Raw genomic sequence first — 25,484 nt, forward strand, 5'->3', positions numbered from 1 at the left:
TATAATATTAAATACTTTATTGTGCTTTATTATAATAATATAGCTTCGTAGAATTACATATATATTACACAAGATCTCAAGTAGTTACCATCACTCGAAGAACTGAAAGATACGACATAGAAGTTTTTATAATACTCATATATGTTTCCATATTGACTACGAAGAATTTTCCAGCTTTTAAGAAAACTGGATCTTGAGTTCTCATAATGACATAAATGATATCCTTTGCCACACATTTCGGTATATCGTACCAGCTACAGAAATACACCGAGTTACCGACGGCTTCCATCTGACGCTTCAAGTATTCGCCCACGTAGCTGTATGCAAATAATTGCAGCAGTAGCGTGCTCGATACTATAAATGACTTTATTGTCATGACGATGTTTCCAACGCTCAGAGCGATAATAAATTGAAGTCCTAAAAACAGATGCAAATCATCATAATAAATTAATTAAATTTAAATAAACTTATGCCATTGTGCTTCGCGTCATTTTATCGAGTGAGGTAAGAATGTTCACCGCTTGTACAAATAAGTATACAACTCGTGAATAGTTGCACAATCAAGATAGAGCTGATGGTCTCGCTCAGCATTTTGGCTAACTTCAGCAGGTAAATATGCCTCTTAGTTAATGAGATGAAATGTTCCATTGCTTTTTCGTTCTCGTTGTTCAATCTATTGAACTCAAGCCTCAGAATTTCTACCTGACCGCACAGGTGAAAAATGATACCGAAGAACAAGGAATCGCTTCCTAATTCATATTTCAATATAAATAAATGAATTTTTTGACCTACTATAAGCATGTATTGGTATTTGAGCCATTCAGATCCCAGACCAATCAATTCCATTCTGTTTGAGGTTTTTAATATCATCGTTCAAAACGAATAGTTGATGTTCTAAAAATAAAAAAGACGTCGCATACCATCAGCATTTCCATCGGAAAATGAGGATGATCATTGTGTTTCTGTCACACAATCACTTATAAAAAAATTATTTATTTCAGATCATGTGTCCCTCGAAATCATCGTCCAATAGTTTCTCTTTCTATCGCCATAGGCAAAGGAATTGTAATTGCAAATTACCTTTCGACAAATTATGTTCGAACTTATCATTTGTCTCTACATCTTAATTTATGGATTTGATTAGCATGGCTTCTGATATCGACCAATTCGTATAACAAGACGATTAATTACCTATATTTCCAGTACTCAGGAATAGCAGCATCAAGTATTCGACGATAAAAACAATGAAATGCAAATTATCCGGCATTTTTATAACTGCTATTACATTTTCGGAAGGTAAAGGATACTCCGTTATACTTTCCTCCGTTACGTTGACTATATCTTTTTCTTCCTCTTCAGCCAGCATAGGTACAGTTATGAAGAGAATCGAGCTGAAATACGCGAAACATATCACACTGGCACTGGCCACTCTGCCCATATAAGCGTGTTTTCGCATTATCACTCGCTTCTCTTCGTCCCGCAATTCGTTATAATCCTCAACCGCGGACGTAAAATTGGAGATAAGGGCAGCAGGCCGAATACGAAACTGTATAATCTTTGACGCTGCCAAACTGCCGCAGGTAATAAGTACTAGTCCATCCAAATTTTTCTCGGCATCGCTGTTGTCTAAGTACATCTCCGATTGCACGACCGTTACCATTAGCAGCTACAAAAGAACGACAATCTTTAAACGCGCCAAATGCAGCTGTTCGGAAATCGTATTGATTAAGTGCATACATTGGAAGATAAGAAGGTCAACGAAGTTGGAAACATTGGATATTTCAATCTATCTTTGAATTCTCTATTGTTTACACAATTTCCTTGCTCTATATTTCTCTAAAATGTTCTAATCCTAATTTATAGAAATATTTATTTGTCAGGAAACGGAACAATAATGAGCGCGAATCAATGCGGACCTTTTAGAAAGTTTATTTGACATGTTCGGAGAAAAGTCAATTGACAGACGGTGGAAATAAGTATGTATGTATTTTTGTAAAACACAGTTCGATTATGTAAAAATGAAGATATCATTTCAACTATTTTTTAAATAATCTATGTGTATACTATGATATATAAAATTTAACTTCATATAACTCTAGAACTAGTTTCACCTATTTGTCCACTCATGCTTGTTCTTGTGTGGATAACACACATGTTAACTTCGCCATAGAATAATAGTATGAGTTTCATACCAAGAAAAATGTCGCTATTGTGGCACGTATAGCGGAGAAGACATCGTAGTCTTGAAGAGGCCAGGTACCTACAGGCCACGACAAGATCTTCAACGGAGTCATCGCGTAAGCGAAGTCCTTACTCATCGACGTTTTCATCCTGACTGGACGAAGATTGACAAATAACTCCACACAGTCGTGAGTACCTTCCCTTTCCTTCTTCCCACATGTTTACGAATTCCGCTTTTATTTCTCGGTTTATCTTTCATTCTATTGTAATTGCTCTATTATCCACCGTTCAGTAAGTTACCACTTCTGCTACATTTCCATGAAAATTGTAGCGAGAAAGTGGAGTTACTTCGTAGATGAATACTTTATTGTTGTTCTTCCGTACGGGTAATACCGCGGTTTCCGCCGAACAGCATTATTCGTTTTAAAAATTGATCTGTATTTGTAGATAATATCCAACTTATACGATACATTTTTAAGAAGATCATGCGTTTCGAAAATTGGAATGTATTATCAAAGAATATTCAACTTTCACAGCTAAATATCAGAATAGGGTTCCAGCGATATGTAAGCGATAAGGAAACGGGAAGAACGAAGATCTATTTTCTTATAACAAGAAGATACCCTTTTTTTATAAGGGAAGTAGAAGAACTGAAACGAGTAAATTGCAATCGATTATTTTCAACTCAAACTATGGGACGATTGTAATCAGTTTGTCTTAAAAGTGTACTCTGGAAAATTTCTTATTTATTCACACATACTGATCCGAGCCATTGTACACTCATATGGAATAAATTATAGCAAGCTTCGTGCGCAAGTATGTTTATGAAAGTTTGAGTCATAGGTTAGAGAAAACTTCGTTCTTCCTCATCGAATTACAATAATAGCGCCTGTGCGATACTAGCAATGCACCAAGAATGTCGAAAGGAATACATTCACTCGTGATCAAATGGTCTTCATGGGTCTCGTGTTACTTACAAAGCGGACAAATAAGTAGTCTGGTGTCTGTCGTATTTCTTTGAAAGTGGACATATTCATCCAGAAAAACTTCCCTTCTGTCACCTGGTATGACAAGTTCCCACGATTCACTGTGAGTATCTTGCTAAGTGTCCTCTCGAGATTGATACCACGGCGAATTGCAGACGGTTTGTGCGATCTCTCCTGATCGAGTCTTGGCTGCGTCGCCTGTGCGTTCCGAAGAATCAGACATGGAGTGGGTGGTGAGCGGGGTCCCACTACGTAAGGATGCGTGCTCATCGATCCCCACTTGATACTAATCGAGAAAATTGAATGCGATCCACGATGCCGGCATTGTAAGTCTGGAAGCGATACCGATAGCAGCACTGTGTATACGTAGTTATACGTAGATCAAGCATCTGTCAAGCGAAACACGGTACGTAGACGGGAATTTGTAACCGACTCGGTACGGAAATCAAACCGCCTTTCGTATCCACGCTACGTACGCGTCTGAAACCAAAGAATTACGAGTATAAACCGCACAGCAAACCACCGTACAAATAACCGCCGTGTACAGCTGTAACGATTTCGTGAGACAGACACGAGCAGTTGGCCGTTCGCACTTCCTTTCCACGTATCAACCAGTGTGAGTGGAACGCCGGTACTCTGTGTTCAGAACTTACAGTTTAAAATTTGTAGCAAATGGTACGAACACATCACGGAATGTTTGTGACAAGATCGATCCCTGCTGAGGTCGAATTCCGGGCCCTGCTCTGCAGCAAATTTTGAATTCACGTTCACCTGAACAGAACGAGCTGCTGGTTGTTGTTGTGGACTAAGGTGTTGTGCGTGTCTCCATCTGATCATCATTAGTGTGGCATCGATGCTTACTTAACCCGACAGATATCGAGGTGTAGCAGTATTCGAAACGTCAGCGTGTTTTCAAGCTTGTAGGTATGTACATGTACATTTATTGCAATATCTGCCTTTAACGCACAGAGGACGTTGTTCTCTCCGTATGCCATTGTACCATGACGAAATTAGAATATACCGAGCATTTTTTTCAAATAAATTTCATCTCTCAACTTTCTTCTGCCACTGATTACACGGTTTCCGCTGTATAGCGCCTGGAAACACGGTCCGTTTGTACAGATACTATCGATTCACGGGATAAGTAATATGTCCCATCGCTAGACGCGATAAGATTTTCAAATTCTCGTCCTGGTCAATCCTGACTAGCTAAGCAATTTCAATTTTCTTCCAAATTATTCTTTCCAAGACCAGTGATACCTTCCTAATCCTCTGACACTCCAATAGATTCTAAACATAGTGTTTTGTGAATGGGAATACGTTTAATAGACAATTCCATATTCATATGAAAAATATGGAGATAGAACGCGAACGAATAATATGTGCCAGTTTTTACAGGGAAGCAGCATTTAATTTCAATACGTTTCTAAACAAACTTACATTACTTACCATAATTAAATCTGTATTTATTTACCATCTATTTAAATGTGTATTTATGTATACATGTATTTCAAACGTTTTCGACGCGTGGTATTCCGCGATACATAAACGACACTGTTGTATATTCTTTCGGTCATTGTATAAATTATTAACTACAGCTTATTGGGCCGATTTTCTGCGCACATTCGATCAATTTGATTTTGAGCATTTGAAATGAATATTGAATCACCAAATATTTTAATAACACTAAATATTTTATTGTACTTTATTAGATTAACATAACTTCCTAGATTTCTATATTATATAAGGTCTCAAGCATTTATCATTACCCGTAGAACTGAGAGATACGACATAGAAGTTTTTATAATACTCATGTATGTTTCCATATTAACAACAAAGAATTTTCCAGCCCTCAGGAAAACTGGGTGTTGACCTCTCATAATGACATAAATAATATCTTTTGCCACACATTTCGGTATATTGTACCAGCTACAGAAATACACCGAGTTACCGACGCCTTCCATTTGTCGCTTTAAGTATTCGCCCACGTAGCTGTATGCAAATAATTGCAGCAGTAGCGTGGTCGATACTATAAATGTCTTTATTGTCATGACGATGTTTCCAATTTTCAGAGCGATAATAAATTGAAGTCCTAAAAACAGATGCAAATTATTATAATACATTAATCGTATTTAAATAAACTTGTGCCATTGTGCTTCGCATTTTTTGATTAAATGATGTAACAATATTCACCGCTTGTACAAATAAGTATACAACTCGTGAATAGTTGCACAATCAAGATAGAGCTGATGGTCTCGCTCAGCATTTTGGCTAACTTCAGCAGGTAAATATGCCTCTTGGTTAATGAGATGAAATGTTCCATTGCTTTTTCGTTCTCGTTGTTCAATCTATTGAACTCAAGCCTCAGAATTTCTACCTGGCCGCACAGGTGAAAAATGATACCGAAGAACAAGGAATCGCTCCCTAATTCATATTTCAATATAAATAAATGAATCTTTTGTCCTATTATGAGCATGTATTGGTATTTTGGACCATTCAGATCCCAGACTAATCAATTCCATTCTGCTTCAAATTTTCAATATCATCGCTCAAAACGAATAGTTGATGTTTTACATTTTAACTACAAAAATTACAGGTCAGATAGTGTAATAATCGTTTTTAGAGTTACTCATTTATCGTTTTAATCGTTTTAATCGTTTTAAACACTATTTTGAACGTACATTAAATGAATATTAATCACATGACAAACACACACTACGTACACACGATGTACAAGTCCAATTGTAAAATTTTTTCACAGTATACTTTGATTTACTCTAATCTTCCATATCTATATGTATAAATGAAGTGGCGTAAAATTAGCATATCAAGTTTTAGGATATTATTGTAACGGATCAATATAAATAAAAAAAGACGTCGTACACCATCAGCATTTTCATCGGAAAATGAGGTTGATCATTTCTGTGACACAATCACTTATAAAAAAATTATTCATTTCAGCTTTCTTTTTCTATCGCCATAAGCGAAGGAATTGTAATTGCAAATTACCTTTCGACAAATTATGCTCGTACTTATCATTCATCTCTACATTTCTATTTATGGAGTTGATTAGCATGGCTTCTGATAGTGACTGATTCGTATGACAGGATGATTCATTACCTAGATTTCCAGTACTCAGGAATATCAGCATCAAGTATTCGACGATGAAAACAATGAAATACAAATTGTCCGGCAATTGTATAATTGCCATTACGTACTCGGAAGGTATAGGGTAGCTCGGTATACTTTCTTCTGTCACGTTAACGATACCTTCATCTTCTTTCTCAACCAACATAGGCAGAGTCATCATGATGGTCGAGGTGAAATACGCGAAAGATATCACACTGCCACACGCCAGCCTGGCCATGTAAGCGTGTCTTCGCACTATCACTCGTTTCTCTTGATCTTTCAGTTCGTCATAATCCTTAACAGCCGAGGTAAAATTCGAGATAAGGCCACCAGGCCGAATACGAAAACGGATGACCTTTGATACCGCCAAAATACCGCAAGTAATTAATGCTAGACCGTCTAGATTCTTCTCGGCATCGCTGCTATCCAAATACATTTCAATATGCAGGATGGTTAACATTAACAGCTAGAAAGGGACGACATTTTTTACTGTGCTGTGATAAGAAAATTGTGAAATTAACTAAAAGTGACTTCTAGAAGCATCGTTTTAGACGTTTAGACAAAAGTATGTAGATAAATGGTGGATATAAGTATCAACGTATTTTCACTAACTATGGCTCGTTTATGTAAAAATGTAAATCTCAATCTCGATATTTTACTAAATAATTAATGTATTATGATGATATATAATACGTAAAATTTAAATATATAACAATAGAGTTAGTTCCAGTTATTCGACAACTCATTTTTGTTCCCGAGTATTTAGCACACATGTTAACTTCGAAACAGAATGAGAAAAGTTTCATACCAAAAGTGAAATTGCGATTATCGCACGCGTGGCAGAGAAGATGTCGTAATCTTGAAGAGGCCAGGTACCAACAGGCCACGACAGGATCTTCAACGGAGTCATCGCGTAAGCAAAATCTTTACTGCGCGATGCCTTCATCCTCACGAAATGTAGACAAACAATTTCACGTAATCACGAATACGTTCCGTTTCTTTCTTCCTACATAGTAACAAATTGTGTATTTTTATTTCTCGTATTATGTCTTATTCAACTGTAATCGCTCAATTATCTATCGTCCACTAGGTTATCGTTTCTACGTCTACTAGACATTTCCAAGAAAATTCCAATAGGGCGGTTACTTTTTAGATAAATATTTTATTGCCATACTTCTATATGATGGTTTCTGTCGTCGTGCGTTATTTGTTCGAAGAATTAGCTTGTGTCTTCAAAGAATATTCAATTTTCATAAAACTGTATACTCGCTTTGAAAATTGATCTCATACGGAAGATATTCATCGGAAACTATCAGTTACAACGATATGTAAGTAAGCGCGAAGACCTATTTTCTTATAGCAGGAAAGTACTCTATCTTATACTGAAAGTGGAAGAACTGAAACGTCTAAATTGCTATCGATTATTTTCAACGCAAGCAAATGGTGCGATCGTGATCGGTGTCTTTCGAAATTGTATTCTACGAAATGCCACGTATATCCGTACACGCTAATGCAAATTACTATATGCTCACGTGTAATAAATTATAGCATGCATCGTGCATACGTATGTTTACGAGAGTGTGAGTCGTACGTAAGAGAGTTTCGTTGTGTTTCCTCGTCGAGTAACAGTAATACCACCTTTGTTACACGCGGGATATATCAAGAGTTGTCAAAGGAATACATACATATAGTTTTCACGTGTCCCGTATTACTTTTAAAACGGAGAAGTAGAAGGCTGGTGATGTCAGTGTTTCATTGAAAGCAAATATGTCCATTTTTCAAAATTTCCCAGCTGTTGCGTGGTACGATAAACCTTTGCTGTTCGTTATTAGTTTCAGATCGTTTGCTACGTGTCATTGAGATTGATAGTAGTGCCATTTATTTGAGTAGACCTAGAGGTACAGCTCCGTGAGTCAGTTGACCATCAGGACTGCGTTTTTCACCGCACCGATGTTGTCTCTCGTGCCCAGGCAGCTCAGGAACACGAAACTTGGTATGGTGATCAAGGTAATAGACTAATTGTACCTGGGGCTGCTTTTACATGAATTTTATTTCGTACAATTTAGAGAAAGTTCTTATTTTGCCCTTTAATAGAACAAGCAACAAATTTTCTATTTTTCATATTAATTTTATCGATCTATATCAATACGTTATTGAAATTTGAAATTTTTTAATTCCTGAATTAAAGTCTTCCGTCGACTGGAAGGTTTAATAACGCGTAAGTAGAAACGAAAGGCTGACTTAAACTTATCGGTTACGAAGCCCTTCAAAGCGATTGAGTTTTGAAGCTACAAGTGCCAATGTAATAATGATGTACATATACATATATTTCAAATGTTTTCGGTCATTGCATGAATTATGGATTACAACAGAATACTGAGATCATCGATTACGCACATTCGACCAATTTGATTCTGAGTATTTGTAGTAAATATTTAGTCATTAAAAGTATAACATTACATATCTTGTTGAGCTTTACTAGATAAATATACCCCCCTCCATTTCTATATTATACAGGGCCTTAAGTACTTATCATTACCCGTAGAACTGAGAGATACGACATAGAAGTTTTCATAATACTCATGTACGTTTCCATATTAACAATAAAGAATTTTCCAGCCTTCAGGTAAACTGGATCTTGAGTTCTCATAATAACATAAATAATATCTTTCGCCACACTATTCGGTATATCGTACCAACTACAGGAATATATCGAGTCACCGATGCCTTCCATTTGACGTTTTAAATAATCGCCCACGTAGCTGTATGCAAATAATTGCACTAATAGAGTGCTCAGCACTAAAAACGTTTTTATCGTCATGACGATGTTTCCAACACTCAGAGCGATAATGAACTGCAGTCCTGAAAACAGGCGTAAATCATTCCAACACGTTCGTCATATTTAGATAAATTTATGCCATTTAATGTCATTTTATCAAGTAATGTAAGAATGTTTACCACTTGTACAAATAAGTACACAACTCGTGAATAGTTGCACAGCCAAGATAGAGCTGATGGTATCGTCCAGCATTTTGGCCAGGTTCAGTAAGTAAACATGCCTCTTGGTTAATACGCTGAAACGTTCCTTTGTTCTTTCGTTTTCGTTTCGTAGTCTTTTGAAATCAAGTTTCAGAATTTCTACTTGACCACACAGGTGAAAAGTGATACCGAAAAACAAGGAATCGTTCCCTAATTCATATTTGAAAATAAATAAAGGAGATCTTTGAGCTACGCCGAAACAATAGTAGTAATTTAGCCTCTCAGAAGCCAAACTGATGAATTCCACTTCCAGAGAATATAAGGTTGTGTGGATTGTAACTTCAATGTATATGCAACAAATGATGCTCTTATTTATCATTTTTTTTTATTTTTTAAATTGTGGAATTGATTGGAATGGCTCCCGACAATGAGTAATTCGTATGACACATCAATTCATTACCTAGATTTCCATTGCTCGTTAATAGCAACATCAAGTACTCTACGATAAAAACAATGAAGTATAAATGTTCCGGTATTTTTACAAGTGCCACTACTTTTTCGGAAGGTATAGGGTATTCGGGAATACTTTCTTCCGTTACGTTAGCCATATCTTCCATTTCCTCTGCAGCCAGCATTGGCAGAGTCGTGAAGAGAGTTGCGCTGAAATATGCAAAAAGTACCCCACTGATACCTGCCACTCTGCCCATGTAAGCGTGTCTTCGTACTATCACTCGTTTTTCTTGGTCATTCAATTCGTTATAATCCTTAACCGCCGAGGTAAAATTTGAGATAAGGCCAGCAGGATGAATACGAAACTGCAGGACCTTTGACACTGCCAAATAGCCGCAAGTTAGTATTACTACTGCGTCCAGATTCTTCTCAGCGTCGCTGCTGTCTAAATACATCTCCGATTGCACGATCGTTATCATTAGTAGCTATAAAAGAATAAGAATTTTTAAACACGTCAATTTCAGCTATTCAGAAATTTTGCACACCGGTGTATAATAAATAAAATGTAAATATATATCACAGGACTAGTTTCACTTATTTGTCTACGCAATTTTTGTCTCTCAGTATATATACACGTTAATTTCCAAACAAAATGATACGAGTTTCATACCAAAAGAAAACTAGTGATTATGGCACGTATAGCGGAAAAGATATCATAGTGTTGAAGAGGCCAGGTACCAACAGGCCACGATAGGATCTTGAACGGAATCATCGCGTAAGCGAAATCTTTATTCGACGTCGTCTTCATCCTCACAAGATGAAGATCGACAAATAATTCCGCGCAATCGTGAATACGTACTCTTTCCTTTCTTCTTTATGCTTACGAATTGTACTTCGATTTCCCAGCATTTCTTTTATTTTACCATAATCGCTCAATTATCTATCGTACTGTAAGCACATTTTCAAGAAAATTCCAGTGGGGGTTTACATCGTCGATACATTATTGTCATGCTTCTACACGATTAATAATTAATACGTTGCTTCTGTCGTCCAGCGCCATTCGTTTTGCAAATTAGACCGTGTTTTCAAAGAATATTTAACTTCCATAGTAAGTTGTTACACTATACATTCGCTTCGAAAATTGATCTGTGTATCCGTAGGATACTCATCTTTCATCGGAAACTGTCAGGCTACAGTTTCAACGTTATGTAATCAAATGTAAAGACAAAGATCCATTTTCTTATAGTAACAAGCTACCCTTTCTTATAAGAAATGTGGAAGAACCGAATCGTCTAAATTGCGATCGATTATTTTCGCTGCAAATGGTGCGCTTGTGATCGGCGTTCTCGAAATTGCACTTTAGAAAATTGCTTATTTGTTCGCATTGAACGATCCAAACCATTGCATACTTATGTTTAATAGATTATTGCATGTTTCGTACGTAGGTCTGTTTGTGGAAGTTTAACTCGTACATTAGAGAAAATTTTGCTCTTCCTCATCGAATTGCAGAAATATTGCCTTTGCTACGCTAGCAATACGCCGAGGGTGACGAAAGGAACACATAGCACTCGCGATCAAATGGTCTTCAAGTGTCCCGCGTTACTTTCAAAATAGACAAATAAGAAGTCTGGTGTCTGTCGTATTTCTTTGAAAGCGAACATATTCATCGAGAGGAATTTCCATTCTGTCAGGAGGTAGGACAAGTTCCTACGATTCATTGTGAGTATCTCGCTAAGTGTCCTCAAGGCTAATACCAGAGTAGATACTAGACGGCTTGTACGATTTCTCGGGATCGAGGTTCGACAGCGTCGCCTGTGTAAGTATAAAGGTACAGTTGTATGAGCAACGTCATCATCAGGACGACGCCATTCAATGTACGATTGATTTTTCTGTGGACTCCCGACGGTGATGATCGTGGTGCGTGTGTGAAGTTTGTGTACATATTAATTATATGAGCTATTATTTATTAATTACTTGTGGAAGCAAATGTTTAGAGGAAACATTAATCATATTACAGGAAACAATAAAAGTGATTTCTAGAAGCACCGTTTTAGACGTTTGGACAAAAGTATGTAGATAAATAGTGGATATAATTATCAACGTATTTTCGCTAAATGTGGCTTGTTTATGCAGAAATGTAAATCTCAGTTTCAATATTTTGCTGAATATTTAATGTATTGTAATGATATATAATACGTAAAATTTAAATATATAACAATGGAGCTGGTTCCACTTATTTGACAACTTACTTATGTTCCAGAGTATATAGCATACATACTTACGGTAACTTAACTTACGGTACGATATGTAAGCAAACGCAAAGATTGATAGCAGGGCAATTTATTTGAGTAGACCTAGAGGTACAGCTCTGTGAGTCAGTTCATCATCAGGACTGCATTTTTCACTGCACCGATGTAGTCTGTCGTGCAGAGATAGCTCAGGAACATGAAACATGGTTTGGTGATCAAGGTAATAGACTAATTGCACCTGAGCCTGCTTTTATATGAATTTTATTTCGTACAATTTAGAGAAAGTTCTCATTTTACCGTTTAATAGAACAGGCAACAAATTTTCGATTTTTCATATTAATTTTATCAATCTATATCAGTGCGTTATTGAGACTTGAAATTTTTTAATTCCTGAATTAAAGTTTTCCGTCGACTGAAAGGTTTGATAACGCGTAAGTAGAAACGAAAGGCTGACTTAAACTTATCGGTTACGAAGCCCTTCAAAGCGATTGAGTTTTGAAGCTACAAGTGCCAATGTAATAATGATGTGCATACACATATATTTCAAATGTTTTCGGTCATTGCATGAATTATCGACTGCGACAGAATACTGAGACCATCGATTACGCACCGATCGATTTAATTTTGAGCAATTGTAATTAATATTTAGTCATCAAATGTATAATATTACATATCTTGTTGAGCTTTATTAGATAAATATACCTCCCTCCATTTATATATCATACAAGATCTCAAGCACTTATCATTACCCGTAGAACTGACAGGTACGACATAGAAGTTTTTATAATACTCATGTACGTTTCCATATTGAGTATAAAGAATTTCCCAGCTTTCAGGTAAACTGGATCTTGAGCTCTCATAATGACATAAATAATATCTTTTGTCACACTCTTCGGTATATCGTACCAACTACAGGAATATATCGAGTCGCCGATGCCCTCCATTTGACGGTTTAAATAATCGCCCACGTAGCTGTATGCAAATAATTGCCCCAATAGAGTGCCCAGTACTATAAACGTTTTTATCGTCATGACGATGTTTCCAACGCTCAGAGCGATAATGAACTGTAGTCCTGAAAATAGGCGTAAATCATTCCAACACGTTCATCGTATTTAGATGTGATGAAGTGGTTTAGAAGTGATGTAGGAATGTTCACCGCTTGTACAAATAAGTGTACAACTCGTGAATAGTTGCACAGCCAAGATAGAGCTGATCGTATCGTCTAGCATTTTGGCCAGGTTCAGTAAGTAAACATGCCTCTTGGTTAATACGGTGAAATGTTCCTTTGTTCTTTCGGTTTCGTTTCTTAATCTTTTGAAATCAAGTTTCAGAATTTCTATTTGACCGCACAGGTGAAAAATGATACCGAAAAACAAGGAATCGTTTCCTAATTCATATGTGAAAATAAATAAACAAGATCTTTGAGCTACGCTGAAACAATGGTAGTAATTTAACCTCACAGAAGCCAAACTGATGAATTCCACAGGGTATGAAGTTGCTACCTTCATAGTTCAGAATGAATGGGGCGTGCAATGGAAAGATAATTCGTAAGAGGTCTCTGGAGCACTCTTATCACACACGTAGGATGGTCATCGTGGACTTTAGTCGGTAAAAGTCTGACACTACCCTGCTATTGCCGATTTTTAGCAGCAACGGAGTGTCCACTAGGATTTCACCACGTGCAAAAAAAAAAAAAAAAAAAAAAACAAAAGAAGTTCAAAACGAGTAATTATTCCATATAATTCGATACATTATTCAACATTTTACCAACAGAGAATATAAGCCTTGTAATTTCAAAGTATATGCAATAAATGATGCTCCTATTTATCATTCTCTTTTATTTTTTAAATTGTGGAATTGATTAGCATGGCTCCTGACAATGAGTAATTAGTATGACACGACGATTCATTACCTATATTTCCATTGCTCGTTGATAGCAACATCAAGTACTCTACGATAAAAATAATGAGGTATAAATTATCCGGTACTTTTACCAGTGCTATTACTTTTTCGGAAGGCATAGGGTAGTCCGGTATACTTTCTTCAGTTTTGTTAACTGTATCCTTCACTTGCTCTGCAGCCAGCATCGGCAAAGCCGTGAAGAGAGTTGCGCTGAAATGTGAGAAAAGTACCACACTGATACCTGCCACTCTGGCCATGTAAGCGTGTCTTCGTACAATCACTCGTTTCTCTTGGTCATTCAATTCGTTATAATCTTTAACTGCCGAGGTAAAATTTGAGATAAGGCCAGCAGGACGAATACGAAACTGCAGGGTCTTTGACACCGCCAAATAGCCGCAAGTTAGTATTATTACAGCGTCCAAATTCTTCTCAGCGTCGCTGCTGTCTAAGTACATCTCCGATTGCACGATCGTTATCATTAGTAGCTATAAAAGAATAAGAATTTTTAAACACGTCAATTTAGGTTATTCAGAAATTTTGCACACCGGTGTATAATAAATAAAATGTAAATATATATCACTAGGACTAGTTTCACTTATTTGTCCACTCAATTTTTGTCCCTCAGTATACATACACGTTAACTTCCAAACAAAATGATACGAGTTTCATACCAACAGAACAATCGTGATTATAGCACGTATAGCGGGAAAGGTATCATAATGTTGAAGAGGCCAAGTACCAACAGGCCACGATAGGATCTTGAACGGAACCATCGCGTAAGCGAAATCTTTATTCGACGTCGTCTTCATCCTCACAAGATGAAGATCGACAAATAATTCCGCGCAATCGTGAATACGTACTCTTTCCTTTCTTCTCTATGCTTACGAATTGTACTTCGATTTTCCGGCTTTTATTTTATTTTACCATAATCGCTCAATTATCTACCGTACTGTAAGCACATTTTCAAGAAAATTCCAGTGGGGGTTTACATCGTCGATACATTATTGTCATGCTTCTACACGATTAATAATTAATACGTTGCTCTTGTTGTCCAGCGCCATTCTTTTTGCAAATTAGACCGTGTTTCCAAAGAATATTTAACTTCCATAGTAAGTTGTTACACTATACATTCGCTTCGAAAATTGATCTGTGTATCCGTAGGATATTCATCTTTCATCGGAAACTGTCAGGCTAGAGTTTCAACGTTATGCAATCAAATATAAAGACAAAGATCCATTTTCTTATAGTAACAAGCTATCCTTTCTTATAAGAAATGTGGAAGAACCGACTCGTCTAAATTGCGATCGATTATTTTCGCAGCAAATAGTACGGTCGTGATCGGCGGGAGTTTCTCGAAATTGCACTTTGGAAAATTTCTTATTTATTCGTATACAATGATCCAAACGATTGCGTGCTTATGTTTAATAGATTATAGCATGCTTCGTACGTAGCTATGTTTGTGGAAGTTTAAGCCGTACATTAGAGAAAATTTCGTTCTTCCTCATCGAATTGCAGAAATATTGCCTTTGCTACGCTAGCAATACGCCGAGGATGACGGAAGGAACACATAGCACTCGCGATCAAATGGTCTTCATGTGCCCCGCGTTACTTTCAAAACGGACAAATAAGAAGTCTGGTGTCTGTCGTATTTCATTGAAAGTGAACATATTCATCGACAGGAATTTCCATTCTGTCACGAGGTAGGACAAGTTCCCACGATTCATTGTGAGTATCTTGCTAAGTGTTCTCAAGGATGATACCGGAGTAGATTCTAGATTGCTTGCACGATTTTTCCGGATCGAGGCTCGACAGCGTCACCAGCGTAAGTATAAAGGTACAGTTGTATGAGCAACGTCATCATCAGGACGATGCCATTCAATGTACGATTGATTTTTTTGTGGACTCCCGACGGTGATGATTGTAGTGCGTGTGTGAAGTTTGTGTAAACATTGATTATATGTGCTATTATTTATTGACTCAACATATGAAGGCAAGGGTTTAGAGGAAACATTAGTCATCTCTATTCGAAAATTTCATGAGGCTGTTTTCGATAGGAATTTTAATGAGTGGATTTTAATGAGTAGACAGTAATGTTTAATCTGCGATTTCTCTTACAAAACATCGTGCAGAATGGTTTACGTCTTCAAATGTTATAATCTTACTCTCCATGACTTGTACGAGGCAAACTGCTGCCCATGTATCGTTCGATTTTGAAGATTCTCTGTGTACCCCGCTGCTTAGGCTGACCCACTGTCGCTCTTGTAAGGAGGATTGCTTGCGTGCAGGGATTTATGGCCATTTTTTAAATATCAATATGTAAAAGACTAAGCTGAAAATGAAATTTATTATTCTTGATTTTCGTTTTATTTGGTTTTCAGGAATCACCCTTAAATTTACTAACACACGTAGACGAACACCTGTATATTTAAATGTTTTCTGTGTGCATCATCTGTTAGTCGTCCCACGAATTACTAACTACAGTTTATTGAACTTATTGATCTGCTGCACACACCCGATCAATTTGATTTTGAGTATTTGAAATGAATGTTGAATCACAAAATATTTTAATAATATTAAATACTTTATTGTGCTTTATTATATTAATATGGTTTCCTAGATTTCTATATTATACAAGTCCTCAAGCATTTATCATTACGCGTAGAACTGAGAGATACGACATAGAAGTTTTCATAATACTCATGTACGTTTCCATATTAACAATAAAGAATCTTCCAGCCTTCAGGAAAACTGGATCTTGAGTTCTCATAATAACATAAATAATATCTTTTGCCACATTTTTCGGTATATCGTACCAGCTGCAGAAATATACCGAATCACCGATGCCTTCCATTTGACGCTTTAAATATTCGCCCACGTAGCTGTATGCAAATAATTGCACTAACAGAGTGCTCAGTACTATAAACGTTTTTATCGCCATGACGATGTTTCCCACACTCAGAGCGATAATGAACTGTAGTCCTGAAAACAGGTGTAAATCATTCCAACACGTTCTCCTATTTAAATAAATTTATGCCATTTAATGTCATTTTATCAAGTAATGTAAGAATGTTCACCGGTTGTACAAATAAGTATACAACTCGTGAATAGTTGCACAGCCAAGATAGAGCTGATCGTATCGTCCAGCATTTTAGCTAGGTTCAGTAAGTAAACATGCCTCTTGCTTAATACGTTGAAATGTTCCTTTGCTTTTTCGTTCTCGTTGCTCAGTCTGCTGAACTCTAGTCTCAGAACTTCCACTTGACCACACAGGTGAAAAATGATACCGAAGAACAACGAATCGCTACCTAATTTGTGTTGAAAAATAAATAAGCAAGATACTAATGCTACTTTAAACATGTATCGGTATTCGCGCATCATTGAACCCAAACTCATCAATTCCATTTTCTTTCACGCACTTATTTTCTTTGTTCAAAATGAATAATTGGAACTCAACATCTCAACAGCAGATAATACAAAGCTGGATATTGTAATTTCAAAGTATATGCAATACACGTTGCCCTTACTTATCGATCTCTTTCACTTGTCAAATTGTGGAATTGATTCGCATGACTCCTGACAATGAGTAATTCGTAAGGCACGATGATACTTTACCTAGATTTCCACTGCTCGTTAATAACAGCATCAAGTACTCCATGATAAAAACAATGAAGTATAAATTATCCGGAATTTTTATAAGTTCCATCACTTTTTCGGAAGGTATAGGGTATTCCGGAGTATTATCTTCCGTTACGTTAACTATATCTTCCACTTCCTCCGCAGCCAGCATTGGCACAGTCATGAAGAGAGTTGAACCGAAATATGCGAAAAATACCACACTGATACCTGCCACTCTGCCCATGTAAGCGTGTCTTCGTACTATCACTCGTTTCTCTTGGTCATTCAATTCGTTATAATCTTTAACCGCCGAGGTAAAATTTGAGATAAGGCCAGCGGGGCGAATACGAAACTGCAGGATCTTTGACATTGCCAGAATGCCGCAAGTAATAAGTACTAGACCGTCCAGATTCTTCTCAGCGTCGCTGCTGTCCAAATACATCTCCAATTGCACGATCATTAGCATTAGTAGCTACAAAAGAATAAGAATTTTTAAACACGTCAATTTTAGCTGCTCAGAAATCACATTTTAATCTCCTTTTTAATTCACTACTGTTTACACAATTTCCTTGCCATAGTCATGTGTTTCGGAAGAAGAACACAAGTAATATGCAGTAATAATAAAATTTACATAGTGGAATTTACATAGAGTGGTGCGGATGATTGCGAATTTTCTAGAAAGTTTACTTATCAGGTTCGGACAAAATCGGTGTATAATAAATAAAATTTAAATTTATATCACTAGGACAAGTTCCACTTATTTGTTCACTCAATTCTTGTCTCCGAGTATACGTACATATTAACATCGAAACAGAATGGCAAAAATTTCATACCACAAGAAAAATCGTGAATATGACACGCATAGCGGAAAGAAAATTGTAGTCTTGAAGAGGCCAGGTACCAACAGGCCACGACATGATCTTCATCGGAGTTATCGCATAAGCGAAATCCTTATTCAACGTCGCCCTCATGCTCACAACACAAAGATCGACATATAATTCCGCGTAATCGTGCATATGCACCCTTTCTTTCTTCCCTCATGATCACAAATTGTATTTCTATGTTCCGGTTTATCTTTTATTCTACTATAATCGCTCAATTATCTATCGTTCAGTGGGCACAAGAAAATTCTAGCGAGGTTTACTTTGTAGGGAAACACTTTATTGCCATGCTTCTGCGCGATTAATAAGTAATACATTGCTTCTATCGTCCAGCGGCATTCGTCTTGAAAATTAGTCCGTGTTTTGAAAGAATATTCAACTTATATAATAAGTTGTTATACTACACATTCGATTCGAAAATTGATCTGTGTTTTCGTAGGGTATTCATCTTTCATCGGAAATTGTCAGGCTAGGGTTTCAACGTTATGTAAGCAGATGTAAAGAACAAAGATCTATTTTCTTATAGTAACAAGCTACCCTTTCTTATATGAAAAGTGGAAAAACCGAATCGTCTAAATTGCAATCGATTATTTTCGTCGCAAGCAAATGGTGCGGTCGTGACGGGCGTTCTCGAAATTGCACTTTGGAAATTTTTTTATTTATTCGCATACAACGATCCAAACCATTGTGTACTTATGTTTAATAGATTATAGCATGCTTCGTACGTAGATATGTTTGCGGAAGTTTGAGTCGTACATTAGAGAAAATTTCGCTCTTCCTTATTGAATTACAGAAATATTGCCTTTGCTTCACTAGCAACGCTTCGAGGATGGCGGAAGGAATACATAGCACTCGGGATCTAATGGTCTTCATGTGCCCCGCGTTACTTTCAAAAGGGACAAATAAGAAGTCCTGGTGTCTGTCGTATTTCTTTGAAAGTGAACATATTCATCGAGAGGAATTTCCATTCTGTCACGAGGTAGGACAAGTTCCCACGATGCATTGAGTATCTTGCTAATTGTCCTCTCGAGGTTGATACCGCGGCGAATTGCAGACGGTTTGTGCGATCTCCCTGGATCGAGACTCGGCTGTGTCACGTAGGAGACACAAGAAATCACGAGATTGACAGAAGATCGTGTGCATTACCTGCAATGCCAATACGCAGTAACTTGCCAGAAAATAATCGTTCATTTTCTAGGGACCGTTCAGGTTTGGACAGGAATTCGCTGAGTTTTGGAACATCTAAACAGAGTAAGGCACACCATAGTTAAAAAAATAGGAATCGCTTTACGCGAAAAAATAATCTTTTCTTCGATTTTTTATATTTCTCTTATACTATGTACTTCTATATTACAAATATTCCAAAATATACATACATTCGAAATTTCTATCCTAAAATACATATGTATTTATATATGTATACAGTCATAAGCAGATTGCGGATTTGTTTGAAAGTGAGAAATTGCACAGGATACTTGCAATTTCAAAAAATATACAATATGCTCATAGCGTAGCGTTTTCCACAATACTTGGTAGGAAAATTATTTTCTACCGAGATTTTTTCTCTTTTCATTACATTCTCCGAAACCTGAAACTGGATAAAAATCCGTAGTCAGAAGTATTGGAACATCAGCTTAAAACCATATCAGTTACATGCAGATGTAGTAGTAGTAGTATGTAGTAATCGTAACAGCTTTCTCACCATATTAGTTCTCCGATTCGCGTGATCCTTCTGAAGAATCGGACACGGAGCGGATGGTGAGCGGGGCCCCACTACGTAAGGATGCGTGCTCATCGATCCCCACTGGATACTAATCGAGAGAATTGAATGCGATCCACGCATTGTACGTCTGGAAGCGATACCGACAGCAGCACTGCGTATACGTAGTTATACGTAGATCAAGCATCTGTCAAGCGAAACACGGTACGTAGACGGGAATTTGTAACCGACTCGGTACGGAAATCAAACCGCCTTTCGTATCCACGCTACGTACGCGTCTGAAACCAAAGAATTACGAGTATAAACCGCACAGCAAACCACCGTACAAATAACCGCCGTGTACAGCTGTAACGATTTCGTGAGACAGACACGAGCAGTTGGCCGTTCCGGTACTCTGTGTTCAGAACTTACAGTTTAAAATTTGTAGCAAATGGTACGAACACATCACGGAATGTTTGTGACGAGATCGATCCCTGCTGAGGTCGAATTTCCGACCCTACGCTGCAGCAAATTTTGAATTCACGTTCATCTGAACAGAACGAACTGCTGGTTGTTGTTGTGGACTAAGGTGTTGTGCGTGTCTCCATCTGATCATCATTAGTGTGGCATCGATGCTTACTTGACCCGACAGATATCGAGGTGTAGCAGTATTCGAAACGTCAGCGTGTTTTCAAGCTTGTAGGTATGTACATGTACATTTATTGCAATATTTGCCTTTAACGCACAGAGGACGTTGTTCTCTCCGTATGCCATTGTACCATGACGAAATTAGAATATACCGAGCATTTTTTTCAAATAAATTTCATCTCTCAACTTTCTTCTGCCACTGATTACACGGTTTCCGCTGTATAGCTCCTGGAAACACGGTCCGTTTGTACAGATACTATCGATTCACGGGATAAGTAACATGTCCCATTGCTAGACGGGATAAGATTTTCAAATTCTCGTCCTGGTCAATCCTGACTAGCTAAGCAATTTCAATTTTCTTCCGAATTATTCTTTCCAAGACCAGTGGTACCTTCCTAATCTTCTGACACTCCAATAGATTCCAAACATAGTGTTTTGTGAATGGGAATACGTTTAATAGTCAATTCCATATTCATATGAAAAATATGGAGATAGAACGCGAACGAATAATATATGCCAGTTTTTACAGGGAAGCAGCATTTAATTTCAATACGTTTCTAAACAAACTTACATTACTTACCATAATTAAATCTGTATTTATTTACCATCTATTTAAATGTGTATTTATGTATACATGTATTTCAAACGTTTTCGACGCGTGGTATTCCGCGATACATAAACGACACTGTTGTATATTCTTTCGGTCACTGTATAAATTATTAACTACAGCTTATTGAGCCGATTTTCTGCGCACATTCGATCAATTTGATTTTGAGCACTTGAAATGAATATCGAATCACCAAATATTTTAATAATACTAAATATTTTATTGTACTTTATTAGATTTACATGACTTCCTAGATTTCTACATTATACAAGTCCTCAAGCAGTTACCATTACCCGTAGAACTGAGAGATACGACATAGAAGTTTTTATAATACTCATGTACGTTTCCATATTAACAATAAAAAATTTTCCAGCCTTCAGGAAAACTGGATCCTGAGTTCTCATAATAACATAAATAATATCTTTTGCAACACTTTTTGGTATATCGTACCAGATGCTGAAATACGCCGAATCACCGATGCCTTCCATTTGACGCTTTAAATATTCACCCACGTAGCTGTATGCAAATAATTGCACTAACAGAGTGCTCAGTACTATAAACGATTTTATCGTCATGACGATGTTTCCAACGCTCAGAGCGATAATGAATTGAAGTCCTAAAAACAGATGCAAATCATATATACATTATACATATAGTACATTAATCGTATTAAATAAACTTATGCCATTGTGCTTCGCGTCATTTTATTAAGTGATGTAAGAATGTTCACCGCTTGTACAAATAACTATACAACTCGTGAATAGTTGCACAGCCAAGATAGAGCTGATCGTCTCGTTCAGCATCTTGGCTAGTTTCAATAAGTAAACATGCCTCTTGGATAGTGCGATGAAATGTTCTATTGTTCTTTCGTTGTCGTTGCTCAGTCTCCTGAAGTCGAGCCTCAGAATTTCCACTTGACCACACAGGTGAAATATAATACCGAAGAACAACGAATCGCTACCTAATTTGTGTTGAAAAATAAATAAGCAAGATACTAATGCTACTTTAAACATGTATCGGTATTCGCGCATCATTGAACCAAAACTCATCAATTCCATTTTCTTTCACGCACTTATTTTCTTTGTTCAAAATGAATAATTGGAACTCAACATCTCAACAGCAGATAATACAAAACTGGATAGTGTAATTTCAAAGTATATGCAATACATGTTGCCCTTACTTATCGATCTCTTTCACTTGTCAAATTGTAGAATTGATTCGCATGGCTACCGGTAATAAGTAATTCGTAAAACACGATGATACAGTACCTAGATTTCCATTGCTCGTTAATAACAACATCAAGTACTCCACGATGAAAACAATGAAGTATAAATTATCCGGCATTTTTATAAGTGCCATTACTTTTTCGGAAGGTATAGGATATTCCGGAGTATTATCTTCCGTTACGTTAACAACATCTTTCACTTCCTCCGCAGCCAGCATTGGCACAGACATGAAGAGTGTTGCGCTGAAATATGCGAAAAGTACCACACCGATACCTGCCACTCTGCCCATGTAAGCGTGTCTTCGCAGTATCACGCCTTTCTCTTGGTCATACAATTTGTTATAATCCTCAACCGCCGAGGTGAAGTTCGAGATAAGACCAGCCGGCCGAATACGAAATCGAACGACCTTTGACACCGCCAGAATGCCGCAGGATAGTATTACTAATGCGTCGAGATTTTTCTCGGCATCGTTGCTGTCTAAATACATCTCCGACTGCACGATCGTTAGCATTAGTAGCTATAAAAGAATGACAATTTTTAATCGCGCCAATTTCACCTACTCAAAAACCACATTTTAATTTCCTTTTTAATTCACTATTGTTTATACAATATCCTTGCCATAATCAAATTTATTAAAATAAGACATTTGTTTCTGAAGAAGAACACAAGTAATGTGCAATGATAATACAATCTTTCTTTAAAGTTTCTTTAAGTAGGTCTTGTTTATACAAAAATGTTCAATTATTTCAATTATCCATTAAATAATTTATGTACTATAATGATATCCACTGGCATGCAAAATTAAATGAACACTTAATTTCCGACTGTGCAAAGTCAATAAACTCAAAGTTCAATAAAACATCGCACAAAATATTAAAATAAATAAAATTTAAATTTATATCACTAGAACAGGTTCCACTTATTTGTTCACTTATTTCTTGTCTCCGAGTATACGTACATGTCAACATCGATACAGAATGGCAAAAATTTCGTACCAAAAGAAAACTCGTGATTATGACACGCATAGCGGAAAAAATATTGTAGTCTTGAAGAGGCCAGGTACCAACAGGCCACGACAGGATCTTCATCGGAGTCATCGCGTAAGCGAAATCTTTATTCAACGTCACCTTCATGCTCACAACACGAAGGTCGACATGTAATTCCGCGTACTCGTGCACATGCACCCCTTCTTTCTTTCCTCATGCTCACGAATTGTATTTCTATGTTTCCGTTTATCTTTTATTCTACTATAATCACCCAGTTATCTATCGTTCAGTAGGCACATTCCCAAGAAAATTCTAGTGGGGATTACTTTGTAGGTAAATACTTCATAGCCATGTTCTGCATGATTAATAACTAATACGTTGCTTCTGTCGTCCAATGCCATTCGTCTTGAAAATTAGTACATGTTTTCAAAGAATATTCAACTTTCATAGCAGGTCGTTACTATACATTCTACACATTCGCTTCGAAAATTGATATGTGTTTTCGTAGGATATTCATCTTTCATCGGAAACTGTCAGGCAAAGGTTTCAACAGCGTGTAAGCAAACGTGAAGAACAAAGATCTATTTTCTTATAGTAAGAGGGTACTGTTTCTTATAAGAAAAGTGGTAGAATTGAATCGTCTAAATTGCAATCGATTATTTTCAACGCAAGCAAGTGGTACGATCGTTACCGGAAATTGCACTCTGGAAAATTTCTTATTTATGTGTATACACTGATCCAATCCATTGTATACTTATGTGTAATATGTTATAGCATGCTTCGCTTCCAGGTACGTTTATGAAAGTTTGAGTCTTACGTAAAAGAATATTTCGTTGCTCTTCCTCGTGGAATAGCAGTAATATCACTTGTTCTGTACGAGGGATGTACCGAGGGTGCTGAAAGGAATACGAACCTTTCACGATCGAATGGTCCTCACGTGTTCATCATTACTTTGAAAACACTCATATAGAAAGCTCATATCTTCGGTATTTCTTCGAACGCGAATGTGTTCATTTGGTGGAATTTTCTGGTTGTCAGGTGTTTCCATGTTTTATTATCGTCAGTATGCAATTCTTTGCCAACTGTTGTCAAAGTTCATACCAGTGCGAATTGTAGGCGGCTTGCGCGACTTCTTCAAATTGCCTTCATAGGCAACTTCAGTATCAGGTCGACAGCTTTCAGTGCAAGACCGATGATGTCATCCGTGATCAGGCAGACCAATAATAAGAAGCTTGATGTAGTGATAAAGGTAATATACTAATTATATTTGGCTTTATGGCTAATTATTTCCGGACTACTGAATGTAACAGACAGTAGTAGAAGTTATATATTTGATCTTTTACAAGAAGCATCATTATTGATTTCAGTACGTTATCAAATCGTCCTACGTCACCTACCATAATTTAACCGTATTATGTATTTAAATATGTACGTACATGTATATATGCATAATTTATTATTTGTCATTGCACGAAATATTGACTATAACAACCTAGTGAGAATCTATCGCGTACATTCGATTAACTTAATACATTAAATATTTTATTGAGCTTTATTAGATAAATATAACTCTCTGGGTTTCTATATTATACACAGCCTCAAGCGTTTACCATAACTCGAAGAACTGAAAGATATGACATAGAAGTTTTTATGATACTCGTGTACGTTTCCATATTAACAACGAGGAATTGTCCTGCTCTCAGGAAAACTGGCTCTTGAGCTCTCATAATGACGTAAATAATATCTTTTGCCACACTTTTCGGTATATCGTACCAGTTGCAGAAATACATCGAGTTAGCGATGCCTTCCATTTGACGTCTTAAATATTCGCCCACGTAACTGTATGCAAACAATTGTACCATGAGAGTGCTGAGTACTATGAATGTTTTTATAACCATGACTATGTTTCCAATGTTCAGAGCGAGAATGAGTTGAAGTCCTAAAAA

General features: G+C 36.9%; 6 protein-coding genes across 10 annotated transcripts in view; all 6 read right to left on the minus strand.

Moving 5' to 3' along the window:
• Positions 1-25,100, minus strand: LOC126923967 (odorant receptor 7a-like). Of its 5 annotated transcripts, none has more exons than XM_050737946.1 (5): positions 23,511-23,677; positions 22,959-23,069; positions 1,192-1,555; positions 519-749; positions 1-417 (listed from the first exon to the last, which is right to left on the minus strand). In XM_050737946.1, the coding sequence occupies exons 2-5, from the start codon at positions 23,061-23,063 to the stop codon at positions 77-79; spliced, it is 1,041 nt and encodes a 346-aa protein (XP_050593903.1). In that variant the 5' UTR covers positions 23,064-23,069; positions 23,511-23,677; the 3' UTR covers positions 1-76. The 5 variants fall into 5 exon arrangements, with proteins under 5 accessions (XP_050593903.1, XP_050593899.1, XP_050593902.1 ...); XM_050737942.1 differs by lacking the exons at positions 22,959-23,069; positions 23,511-23,677 and adding exons at positions 2,193-2,616; positions 3,159-3,257 and having other exon boundaries at positions 1,192-1,666; XM_050737945.1 differs by lacking the exon at positions 23,511-23,677 and having other exon boundaries at positions 22,959-23,228.
• LOC126923970 (odorant receptor 65a-like) lies at positions 4,826-7,555 on the minus strand. Its single transcript, XM_050737955.1, has 4 exons — positions 7,105-7,555; positions 6,288-6,762; positions 5,361-5,591; positions 4,826-5,259 (listed from the first exon to the last, which is right to left on the minus strand). Exons 1-4 carry the CDS (start codon positions 7,240-7,242, stop codon positions 4,919-4,921), a joined length of 1,185 nt encoding a protein of 394 aa, XP_050593912.1. The 5' UTR covers positions 7,243-7,555; the 3' UTR covers positions 4,826-4,918.
• Positions 8,347-11,788, minus strand: LOC126923974 (odorant receptor Or2-like). The gene is made up of 4 exons (XM_050737958.1): positions 10,396-11,788; positions 9,736-10,210; positions 9,255-9,485; positions 8,347-9,158 (listed from the first exon to the last, which is right to left on the minus strand). The coding sequence occupies exons 1-4, from the start codon at positions 10,531-10,533 to the stop codon at positions 8,818-8,820; spliced, it is 1,185 nt and encodes a 394-aa protein (XP_050593915.1). The 5' UTR covers positions 10,534-11,788; the 3' UTR covers positions 8,347-8,817.
• LOC126923975 (odorant receptor Or2-like) lies at positions 11,901-15,167 on the minus strand. The gene is made up of 4 exons (XM_050737959.1): positions 14,548-15,167; positions 13,887-14,361; positions 13,131-13,361; positions 11,901-13,046 (listed from the first exon to the last, which is right to left on the minus strand). Exons 1-4 carry the CDS (start codon positions 14,683-14,685, stop codon positions 12,706-12,708), a joined length of 1,185 nt encoding a protein of 394 aa, XP_050593916.1. The 5' UTR covers positions 14,686-15,167; the 3' UTR covers positions 11,901-12,705.
• LOC126923995 (odorant receptor Or2-like) lies at positions 16,458-18,731 on the minus strand. Its single transcript, XM_050737990.1, has 4 exons — positions 18,325-18,731; positions 17,489-17,963; positions 16,951-17,181; positions 16,458-16,855 (listed from the first exon to the last, which is right to left on the minus strand). Exons 1-4 carry the CDS (start codon positions 18,505-18,507, stop codon positions 16,515-16,517), a joined length of 1,230 nt encoding a protein of 409 aa, XP_050593947.1. The 5' UTR covers positions 18,508-18,731; the 3' UTR covers positions 16,458-16,514.
• The window catches only part of LOC126924499 (uncharacterized), a 6,591-nt gene continuing 6,170 nt past the window's right edge, over positions 25,064-25,484 (minus strand). The window contains exon 8 of the mRNA XM_050739044.1: positions 25,064-25,477. Coding sequence (XP_050595001.1) covers positions 25,137-25,477 — 341 coding nt within the window. The 3' untranslated portion in view covers positions 25,064-25,136. The remainder of the gene's footprint in view (positions 25,478-25,484) is intronic.

This window comes from Bombus affinis, chromosome 14 (genome assembly GCF_024516045.1).
Source record: "Bombus affinis isolate iyBomAffi1 chromosome 14, iyBomAffi1.2, whole genome shotgun sequence".
In the NCBI taxonomy this organism is placed as follows: Eukaryota; Metazoa; Arthropoda; class Insecta; order Hymenoptera; family Apidae; genus Bombus; species Bombus affinis.

Excerpts from the sequence above, each read along its gene's own strand:
- LOC126923967 (XM_050737941.1), bottom strand. The coding sequence starts at position 3,437 with ATGAGCACGCATCCTTACGTAGTGGGACCCCGCTCACCACCCACTCCA. Across the intron at positions 1,667-3,158 it reads ACTACTTATTTGTCCGCTTT|CTGCTAATGGTAACGGTCGT; the intron begins GTAAGTAACACG and ends GTTCTTTTGTAG. Across the intron at positions 750-1,191 it reads CCTGAGTACTGGAAATATAG|GAAGCGATTCCTTGTTCTTC; the intron begins GTAATTAATCGT and ends AATATGAATTAG.
- LOC126923970 (XM_050737955.1), bottom strand. The coding sequence starts at position 7,242 with ATGAAGGCATCGCGCAGTAAAGATTTTGCTTACGCGATGACTCCGTTG. Across the intron at positions 5,592-6,287 it reads CCTGAGTACTGGAAATCTAG|GGAGCGATTCCTTGTTCTTC; the intron begins GTAATGAATCAT and ends AATATGAATTAG. Across the intron at positions 5,260-5,360 it reads TATACTTATTTGTACAAGCG|GACTTCAATTTATTATCGCT; the intron begins GTGAATATTGTT and ends ATCTGTTTTTAG.
- LOC126923974 (XM_050737958.1), bottom strand. The coding sequence starts at position 10,533 with ATGAAGACGACGTCGAATAAAGATTTCGCTTACGCGATGATTCCGTTC. Across the intron at positions 9,486-9,735 it reads AACGAGCAATGGAAATCTAG|GGAACGATTCCTTGTTTTTC; the intron begins GTAATGAATTGA and ends AATATGAATTAG. Across the intron at positions 9,159-9,254 it reads TGTACTTATTTGTACAAGTG|GACTGCAGTTCATTATCGCT; the intron begins GTAAACATTCTT and ends GCCTGTTTTCAG.
- LOC126923975 (XM_050737959.1), bottom strand. The coding sequence starts at position 14,685 with ATGAAGACGACGTCGAATAAAGATTTCGCTTACGCGATGGTTCCGTTC. Across the intron at positions 14,362-14,547 it reads TAATCACGATTGTTCTGTTG|CTACTAATGATAACGATCGT; the intron begins GTATGAAACTCG and ends ATTCTTTTATAG. Across the intron at positions 13,047-13,130 it reads TACACTTATTTGTACAAGCG|GACTACAGTTCATTATCGCT; the intron begins GTGAACATTCCT and ends GCCTATTTTCAG.
- LOC126923995 (XM_050737990.1), bottom strand. The coding sequence starts at position 18,507 with ATGCACGATTACGCGGAATTATATGTCGATCTTTGTGTTGTGAGCATG. Across the intron at positions 17,964-18,324 it reads TATTCACGATTTTTCTTGTG|CTACTAATGCTAATGATCGT; the intron begins GTATGAAATTTT and ends ATTCTTTTGTAG. Across the intron at positions 16,856-16,950 it reads TATACTTATTTGTACAACCG|GACTACAGTTCATTATCGCT; the intron begins GTGAACATTCTT and ends ACCTGTTTTCAG.